General features: G+C 39.9%; 1 protein-coding gene across 5 annotated transcripts in view; it reads left to right on the top strand.

Moving 5' to 3' along the window:
- CDH10 (cadherin 10) overlaps positions 1-10,626 on the top strand; it is a 261,240-nt gene that overhangs the window by 102,931 nt on the left and 147,683 nt on the right. For all 5 annotated transcript variants that reach the window (XM_019521470.1, XM_019521494.1, XM_019521478.1 and 2 more), the window contains exon 2: positions 8,248-8,615. In XM_019521470.1, the coding sequence (XP_019377015.1) occupies positions 8,385-8,615 (231 nt within the window). In that variant the 5' untranslated portion in view covers positions 8,248-8,384. The remainder of the gene's footprint in view (positions 1-8,247; positions 8,616-10,626) is intronic.

Here is a 10,626-nt window from a genome sequence, read left to right as displayed (position 1 = left end):
AGGTGCTTCCTGGGAAAATAAAAGCAAAGACAAGATATCTGTCCCACCACATACCCAAGTGTACCTTTTCCTGCATCCTTTCCTGCTATGTATATCTTTTCTTGCATCTTTTCCTGACATTCTTTGTTCTTTGAGTGAGGTAATACTGCAATTGTATGTTGTTATTTGGCAGCTGAATGTGCATGCTCATTTTGGGAAAGTTTGGCACATGCAAAGAAAATAGACAGTGTGCTGAATGAAAGTTGCCGGTAAAGTACTGGAAGGTTTAAACCAACAAATGTCAGTAGTCTCCTTATAGTTGCCAAAATTGCCCCACTACACATCAGGGGAGCCCAACAAATTGAAGACACCCACTACTTGGCCACATTGCACCTCCCAGTAGACTAAAATCATGGAAAAGTTTCCTCTCTGCAAAGCAGAGCCACTGGATGAAACACCAAAGCCACACAAATAAAAATGTGGCAGACACAGTTACAAATGACTCAGGTTGGTAACACTAAAGTTAACATGTAATTGTAGAGATACTCCAACAACACAAATACCGTATACAGATGTGGAGGAAACTTTCAAACTTCAGTGAGGATCTCACTAAGGCTACAGATTGATCAATAGTATATGCCTGTTTCTGGACCCAAATTTGAACATGGTGACAGGACATGAAAAGAAAATTCTTTATAAGTACTCCTTTCTCATACAAGTAACATGTGCTGGGCCTGGTTGAATACTATTATAATGGAGTACTCTTAGATTCTCATTTTGTTGTATTCATCACCATCACACATCCTTTTTAGTTAAGGATGACAGTCCTCAGTTGGCAGGGGCTTAAAATAATGTGGTAAGTGTGCAAGGGACTGTAAAGTCCAGTGTGTGTGAAGCAGTGTTTTTCATATGTCTCATGTTTCCCTGTTAACCAGTGTGTTGCTGCTGTCTTTTTTACATTACATATAAAGGGACCTCATCTATTATAGACTTTTGCTTAAGGTAGGATTATTCCTGACTAAACCATCCCAAGAAAGTGGTTGTCTAACCAGCTGTTGAAAATTGTCAAGCGTGGTGATTTCACAGTTTCTTTAAGTAATGTGTTTCAATGCCTGACCACACATACAGTCAGAAAGTTCCTCCTAATCTTCAACCTAAATTTTCCCTGCTGCAGCTTGTGGCCATTGCTTCTTTTCCTGCCTTTTATGACCATAGGCATAACTTTGTTTTTTGCCAGTGACTGCTTGCAGACATACAAAACCACAAAAAAACTGAAAAGCGGCACTTTATTTTAAACTCAGCATGTTCCTGCACCGAGCCCCACACTTGCCCAGAAGAGGCAACACATTACTACAACCCAGCTGGCCTAATGTCTGTAAAGATTGGGTGCATTAGTGGGCCTTTTTGGTACTTTTATCTAATAGCTGATGGAATCATCATCAGCGCTGAACAGGGCAGAAGAATCACTTTCCTTGTGTTGCAAGTGACACTTGTGTTAATACAACCCAGTATGCTGTTGGCTTTTTTTGCAGCAAGAGCACACTTCTGGTTCACATTCAGTTTGTGGTCTACTGTAATTCTCAGTCTTCCCTGCAGTAGTACAGCCTAGCCAGTCATTTCCCAGTCTGTTTGTGCATGAAATTCCCTCCTACATACAGGACTTTGCACTTTCCCGTATTGAATCTCATGTGATTGACCGTGGACCACATCTCTCCAGGTCATTCTTAGTCCTTGCTCTACTCTCTGAAGTATCTGCAGCTCTTCCCAACATAGTGTCATCTGTAAACTTCCTAAGAATGCACTCAATCCCATTGTCCAAATTATTCATGAAGATACTAAACAATGTTGAACCAAGGACAGACCCATAGAGAACTCCTCCCCAAACTGCCTCCCAACTAGACATTGGGTTATTGATGACTACTGTAATGATCTAACTAGTACATCCAGCTTACAGTACTTTTGGCTAGTTTGTATTTCCTTAGGTCGTTAGTAAGAGTGCTGTTACAGATGGCTTCAAAAGGCTTACAAAAGTTAAAATATATCATATTCATTGCTCTCCCACAATCCACGGATCCTGTCATCGTGTAATAGAAGGAAATCAAGTTGGCCAGGCATGAGTTGCTCTTGGTGAATTCATCTTGGCTGCTCCTGAGCATCTTCTTTTTCTCTCAGTGCTTCACAGCAAATTCCCTGCAGACCTGCTCCAAGCTCTTTTTAGGTATCAAGGTCAGGTCACATTTCCCAAATCCTCTTTCTCCCCTTTATTACATATGAGAGCTCACTGTTGGCCTTTTCCAATCATCCAGGTCCTCCCTTGCCCTCCATGAGTGGCTCTGAAGCCAATTTCTTCAGTATTCCATGTTGTACCCCAACCGGTGTAGGCAAACTGAACACATCTAGTTTTTCAAAGTGATCTCTCACCTGAGCCATTTTTCTCTTTCCCTATCTTTACTACCCACTGCACTTGTCATTTAGTAGCTGCCCTTATTTGTGAAGACTGAAGTAAAAAAGGCATAAAATACATCATCCTTCTCTATATCACACATAACTACATTGTTTTCTACTTTGGATTTTTCTGATCTTTCTCCTACTTTTGCCTACTTGTAAAATCCTTGTTATTGCCTTTCATGCCTCTTGCCAGGTGCATCGCAAATTGTTCCTTTGAGAGAGAGAGAGAGAGAGAGAGAGAGAGATAGATATAGATATATCTATACATCTATATAGATATATATATCTTTTCCTTTATATATTGCCTTTATACATAGGGTAACACCCCCTTTTTTCCCTTCCTATCCTTCGTGAATAAGTTATACTCATCCATGGCCAAATTCATCATGCAAATTAACCCACCATGTCTCTCTAATTCCAATAACAACATAATTTTGGGCTTGTACTAGACCCTTCAGTTCTCCCTGTTTCTTCCCCATACTTGTATTAGTATATAAATGTTTCAGGTATCTTATTGGCTGCCCTATTGTCTCCCAGAGAATGTTGCTTCAAAATTGCTTCACCTTAATAATTTTTAAACTGGGTCCTCAGTCACTTTACTTTCCTCTGGGTTTTGGTCTCCATCCTCCAGTAAACCTTGTTTAAAGCTCTAGTTTAAAGAGCCTAAAGTACTGTCACAGTTCAAAATAACCCTTGATTATATTTCTCGTGTTACATTGTTGGTTCTTCCAGTCAAGGGCTCTGAGTGATCAACTGGTTTGTTGCTTTATACCAGGCAACACATGAAAAAAATCCTTAACATGCTTCCCAGGGCAACCATACTTCCTTTTGCCAAAGTATAGGTCACTGTGACTGGTTAGTTATATGCATCCTTTCTGTATGTCCAAACAAATAAGATTAGTCTTCATAATTAATGTTTTATTCTCATGCAGTTGGCATGCTGTGAAACTTCAGCATTTAATACTCTATCATGTCAATAGCAAGAAACATAAGTGTATCTCGTGCAATCTCTTTAGCTGCTGGATGTGTCTTATGTATACCACATTAGTTTCATGTCAGTATAGCAGAGCCTTCAGTATTGGTGTTCCGTAGCCCTTCACCTTAGCCAGGCTGAACAGTCGTATGCTGAAGTTGCTGGCTGCAGCTGTCAAGAGTCTAGGATTCAGGGGGGGTAGAAGGAAGGAGCCCCCCCACCCGGACCCAGCCCAATCCCCCCTCCAAGATCTGATCCAGGAATCTGGGGGGGTGGGGGGCGGGGGCTGCATGGCAGGAAGATTCCCCCTCAATCCCCTTAACAGCTGCAACTTAAGATGGCCTGGCTCAGGTTTTGGCCAAGTTGGGAACTGAGGGTGGGGAGAGAGAGAGTCCCTGCCACATGGACCCAACCCATCAGGTCCCTGCCACATGGATCTGACCCGCCTCCCTCAAGACCTGACTCAACAAGCTGAAGGGGGCCTATGTAGCATAGCACAAGGGCTTCCTTCCTGCTCTCTCACCACCCAGCCGCTGCTGACAGTTGCCAGCTAGCAGGAGGCAGGACTTGGGAGAGGGACCACTCCAGCAGCCTGTGAGGCATACAGGAGCACCCCCCACCTGCTGGCCTTGGCCAGTGCAGGCAGGCTCTGAGTTCTCCCTCCAGAACAGAGGATGTCTGCTTGTGCTCTTACTTATGGCACTTTAAGTAAAGCACAGTAATTAGAGTGCTTTTGTCGGGGGGGGGTTTGAACATCTGTATTTAACTGTGGATGACAGTATTCAACATTGGATAAAACTTGCCATGCTGCCTTTGGACATTTTTAAAATCATGTTTTCAGTGATCATGACATCAGGACCTAAACCAAATTTTGTCTTCCAAGCTGTTGTCATTTCTACCCTGCTATATGGGTGTGAAACTGGTAAAACATACTAGAAATGCATGTAAGCTTTGGAACATTACTATCAGCAATATATTTGACAAATTCCACATATCAGTTGGAAGGACAGAAGAGCTCTTGCCAATGTTTTGGCTGAAGCAAACTCTAGCAGCATTGATGCTATGTTTATATGGTACATCATATAAGGATGCCTAGCCACTGGATCCCAAAAACAGGTCCTCTACTCCCATCTCACCAATGGTCACTGCTCTAGAGGTGGGGAAAAAAAAAACAGGTTCAAGGATACAAAAATTGTTAACATTAATGCTTGGGAGACTCAAGCACAGAATTGTCCCCAGTGGTGCCAAGATGTACAACAAGGTATTGATCTCTTTGAGTAAACTCGCATCACTATGGAGGCAGACAGACAAGAGAAACAAAGGGAGACATTGCCGGAACATCCTTCTTTCTCCTTAAACTATTTGCTAGGTCTGTACTTGAACATGCAGATGCTAGCATACGAAAGTTCCCAGATAGTTTGTTTGGAAATCTTAGACCCCATTTGTAGTCTAGAGAAAGTATGGCACTTCTAAATGGACATGGAAGTGAAAATGTATTTCAATATCCACTGTTCATCCTGCCCAATATAGTGGCTTAAAACAATGTAAAGGGATTGATTCCAGGATGCAAGAAAAGGTTAGATACAATTTTGTTACAAGAAAAGGTTAGATAGGTCACCAGTCAGATCTGATTTTCTGCCAAACCTAACTTCATGGTGCTCTTAAGTGGCAATAACAATTACTCAGGACAGCCAAGCTTCTCACTGAAGTTCCAGAGTTAGGATCAGTTGACAATGTAAAGCTTTAGTCATTTCAGAGAAGGCCAAGTAGAAATCTTGGTTTTGTTAGTGGTACTTTTCTTGAATTTTGATCAGCATAGGTCTACTGTTCTGAGGGTATCTCTGAAACATTTACTATTGGATTTCCCTACCCATAATGTACAGGTGCGAATAGTAGAGGAGAATCCAAAGTAAAATCATGTCAGGAGTAGCCAAGAGAGAAATCTGCCGGTGCTTGTCTTCTCACTTTTGCCATTATGAAATGAAATAGCAATTGTATTGTTGAAGTCTGTTGTCATTAAAGTTGAAGCAAAACCTCCATTTGATTCAATGGGAGTCAGATCAAGTATGCAAGTTATAAATCCTGGTAGTAGAGGACACATATCATTTAAGACGTTGTGCTGATTATCAATGACTTAAGATGATATATTGTCCTGGAGAAACTTACTTCATAAATATCTTCAAAATGAAATATTCCATAAAGAATTAAAAGTTGTACACTCGACTGGGATTGTTTAGTTAGGAATGGTCCTACCTGGAGCAGGGAGCTGGACTAGAGTACGTCCTGAGGTTTATAGTAGCCTACCTTAATATGATCCCAGAATATTTAAAACTTGCTGTTAAGTTAAGAGATTCCTCACTACCACATCACTTTTGCTTAGCATACCAAGGAAGAGGGGGCAAACAAAAGGGTACACAATTGACATTTATAATGAGAAAGGCCAGTGAATATATGCATATTTGCTTGTAAATGTTTAGCTTTATATACATCTCTCTTACAGTACAAGTTTTTGCTGAAGTTTTCCAGCCTCCCAAAAACTGATAGTGATAAAATACCCTCATGACTGAACCTAGAATCTGAAGGCAAAATTTGGCTCTTGAATTTAATTTATTTTTATGGTTGAACCACATGAAATGGCTAGATTTCACATGCTCTCTACCCCATGTTATAAATCATTCCCTTCTGATGAGAAACTTCTTACATACTTGAACTTGAGTGAACTTGACTTGAGTTACATTGGTAGTGAAATCGCAAAAAAAAAAAAGATTAAAGACAAGAAAGAAAAAAGTTTGGATCTGTATTGAGCTCTACTTCGAAAAGTTTGAAACATCTAGCGCCTTTTCATCCATGATGTGAAGATAGTGAAGTCAACAGAGTTGTTTTAAGAATAAACATAATCAATGTCTTTTTCTTTCTTGTTAACTACTCATGGATACACCTAATTAGTCATGGATACACCTAAAATCCACCTAATAGAACTTCTTGAGGTTCTTTGTCACTATAGAATATACCAGTTCTGTATGTGGCAGAACTTTTAGCCCTTGCCTATAAATCCTTTTCTTTATTTGCAGATTTAGGAATATAAAAGATTCCTGAAGTAAAAAATAAAGAAATATTATGCTACTCAGAAAACAGAGTATAAGGTAATTTCATATACTATCATACTTCAGCAGCAGGAAAAAACAACACTATTTCCCATTTTGCATGAATCAGGAGCACTATGAAAATAGGCAAACAACCTTTCTTTTGGAAGAAATAATGTTCTAGTTCTAGTCACAAAATATAAAGACTACATATATTGCATATGCAATGACTGTCTTATTCCATTTATGATCCTGAAATGGGAGATTTAATATTACTTGTATTAATATTTTATTTAATATTTTAATGTAATATTTTTATATTGCAGTTTATATCGCTTGGTTACTCAAACAAATCAGCCTGAGTTACATAAAGATTTGCTCTTAAGAATTTGATATTTTCCTGGTTAAACTTTCACGGGAAAGCAAATCAGCTAATGGTTTTAATAATTCAGTGGGCTAAATTGTGATAGGAGTTTCTGTTTGATAATAAGAGAAGATATTGTCATAATCTACCTATATTTGTTTTTATCATACTTTTGTGCCACTAGGAAAACTAAAAATGAGGCAAATCAACAAACAACCAATTTCCATTCCCTAACCACCCCCCGAAAAAAGAACAAAAAATCAAACTAAAAGAGTGCCAAACTAAATTTGATAGGAAATGGTTATGTTTCTTTTTCTCTCTGTAGTACTTGTATATAAATACTTACATTTAAGTACACTGCAAACTAAAGTTTTCCTGGGTTCTCTGTGCCCTGGCATCAGAACAGATGAGGTCCTAGGCCTTTTATCAGTTCTTCTATATTTAAGATTGAGTTTGAATGTTACATTGGTTCATACTGTAAGTACTTCAACCTAGGAAATTTTTATATTAAAAAGTTTGCTTCTTGTCATGTTGTATTTCTTCTGATGCATATGATGCTCTCTTTTTGCCATTTAAAGTACCTTGGGGAACAAGTGTTTCACCATTTCTTGGTTTCTAAAACTGCTTTGCATTAGGCTTTCAGGCCTCTTGATAACAAGATTAATATAACACTGGATTACTTGTAAATCAAATCGGGTGGAAACATTTCAAGTACAGGCTGCAATATTGAATATGTAAGTGCTAGTGGTATTAATTCCCCAGTCATCTTTAAAGTTCCTAAATTGAAAAGTTTAGGGCAAAAAACAGCTTACTATATTTTTACTGTGTTTCTCTTGTAACATTTTGAAAGTGGCTACTTAATATATTTGTAGACCTCCCATTAGGTGGGAGTTGTCAGATAACCTTTATAGTCAACACCTCAGCCATTAGTGATGTATGCATGGGAGATAACCAGGTTTCTTTCTTTGCTATATCGCTTTGCAGCTACACAGTCAAATATGATCACAAGTAAAGTATGTTCATAGATTTCATAGACATTAGGGCTGGAAGGGACCTCAGAAGATCACCGAGTCCAGCCTCCTGACCCAGGGGCAGGAAGTCAGCTGGGGTCATAGGATCCCAGCAAGATAAACATCCAGCTTTCTCTTGAAGGTGTTCAAAGTAGGTGCTTAAACCACCTATGGTGGCAGTCTATTCCAGACCTTGGGGGCTCGGACTGTAAAGAAGTTCTTCCTTATGTCCAGCCTGAAACGGTCTTGCAGTAGTTGATAACTGTTCAACCTCATCATCCCTTGGGGTGTTCTGGTGAACAAATGTTCCCCCAGATCCTGATGAGCACCCCTTATAAACTTAATTAAATGTTTTCAACTTATGCTGTGTATTTTTCTGTTTACTTTGAGGATTTGGTGGATATGAATAGAATAGAAATGAACTACTGGAAACCACTCTGCTTCACTGCCAACTAGAGAAAGACCAAAAGATAAACGATTTACCTTGCAACTTGTTGACTTGTAAGGACAGTCAGCAGTGGAGAGCTATGATAATACAACAAGTCCTAGTTCTGCTGCTGCTTTGGGTATATCTGCCACATCCCTGCTGTACAGAAATGCTCTTCAGAAGGACTACTGAGCACCAGCCAAAAGGCTTTGTGACCCGTACTTCAGGAAGTGATGGGAAAGCGCTTTACCGCCAAAAACGAGGCTGGATGTGGAACCAGTTCTTCTTGCTGGAGGAATATACAGGATCTGATTATCAATATGTTGGCAAGGTAGGTCTATGTTTTAGTTTGATTCTCTATTATTTTCTTGTGTATTTCCTCTCCTATTTTTCTCAAGCTACTGTTTGTGACTTTTTCTCATAGATATTAAAGTAGGTTTCTAGGCAACTTCACATGTTCTGTTAGAAATCCTAAAAATAATAAGAATGAAAACAGCTGGTCAAATTTACTCAGAAACATTTGACTAAAACAAATCATTGTGTTTTTTCTTTTTAACATAATTCTTGCTATAACCTATTTAATTTCCTCTTCTATATCTGAGTCTAGTATTTTATATGTCTAAAAACAAATACATTCTAAAATTCTATCATATTTTTCTCTTTGACTGTTTCTTGTGTCAAACAAGTTATTAGACTCCTTTTTTGGTTCCTGTGCTCTTTGCATAGAGTCCTTCTAAAAACAAAATGCCCCCTTTCCAACTCTCCCCGTGTCTAAAAAAATTGCAGAGGTTGACCTTCATTAACAAAAGGTGTGAGAGGGAAGATATATGCAGGATAAAATTGTGAACTTAATCTTATTGACACTAAAAAAATTCTATGCTCCCAGAGTTAAGCATAGCGTATTAAACTACATAAACTACTTGTGGGTAGCTTGCTTCAGTCCCATGTGTTTGAAGTCAGTATATTTGCACTGAGTCTGTGGCAGTGCAGATCTCAGTCCAATATTTTAACATCACACAATGATAGAATAGAGAAAATAGATGGAATGGCTGCAAAACAAGAATTCCTGCAAGGAGAGGTTTAGATGAGTGGCTTATTATATGTTATGACAAACAAAGATATCTTTGTGTCTTTACTTTTGTCACCCAAAGCATATACAAATGGGGACTGCTGGCAAAATAAATTTAAGTAATCAGTAGTAGAAGTGCCATGGACAGAATGGAATGCATGTACAAAACTGCACTGACCACAACCCATATTCCTAAATCTTCTCTTCACACGTTACCCTGATCCATCAAAGACAAAGCCAAGTGTGTTCCTGTACTGTTGTTTTAGATCTGTGAGTACCAATATTCAGGCAAAACAACCCCCTTCCTCACTCTGGTTTCTCACATTATCCTTCCTAGCTGTTAGTCTGTCAGGTTTTGTGAGGTAGGAATTTGTTCTGCTTAAATGTTGGCTGATGTACTGGTAAGGCTTTACCTTTTATAACCTTTGTAAATGGCAAATTCACTGAGATTTAACCAGCATTTGGAAGTGCACTTTAATGTGACAGTAATTGCCTATGATGATATGATTTATCATGCCACAGTATTGTGAGTGATATCCACATTATATAAAAGCACCCAATTCAAATAATGTAATGGGGTCCATCCACACAAGTGCAAATGTGCATCTCACAGCATCTCAACGCCCTTTAAGCTGCTGCAAGAGGCACTTGCGGGAATGAGAAAATGTTCTCCATGCTGCAAATATGCAGCACAGGGGCACAATTAGACCCCTGGATATCCAGGGGTCAAAAAGATCCACAGCCCCACCAGGGGGGACGTCTTGTTGGACCTAGTGCTGGCCACGGGTGATGACCTGGTGAGGGGGCTGCGGGTGCTCGACCACCTGGCCGATAGTGATCATCACCTGCTGGAATTCACCATCCAGCGCAAGGTGGCAAAGGCATATAGTAAGGCAGCAGCCCTGGATTTTAGGAGGGCAAATTTCAACGAGCTAAGGAGGATAGTTGGGGAAGCACTGAGGTCCCAAAGGGGAGGGGAGACAGGTGTCCAAGAAGAGTGGTTGCTCCTCAAGGAGATGATCCTCCAAGCTCAAAGGAAGGCAATCCCAATGAGGTTCAAAGGGAGCAGAAGGGCGCATAAGCCCCCATGGCTCACCAAAAGCATCCGGGAATGTCTCCTTACTAAAAAGGTGGCTTACACCCAATGGAAAGAAGGGGTCATCACCAAGGAGGGCTATTCTGCAGTTGCTCGGGGATGTAGGGGGGTAGTTAGGAAGGCCAAGGCAGAGATGGAACTGGGACTAGCTTCCCAGATTAAGGACAATAAGAAGTC

Source organism: Gavialis gangeticus, unplaced genomic scaffold (assembly GCF_001723915.1).
Source record: "Gavialis gangeticus isolate Ggan-Ray unplaced genomic scaffold, GavGan_comp1, whole genome shotgun sequence".
Classification (NCBI taxonomy): domain Eukaryota; kingdom Metazoa; phylum Chordata; order Crocodylia; family Gavialidae; genus Gavialis; species Gavialis gangeticus.
Note: the sequence above shows the minus strand (reverse complement) of the source record. Positions and strands in the feature narration are given on the sequence as shown.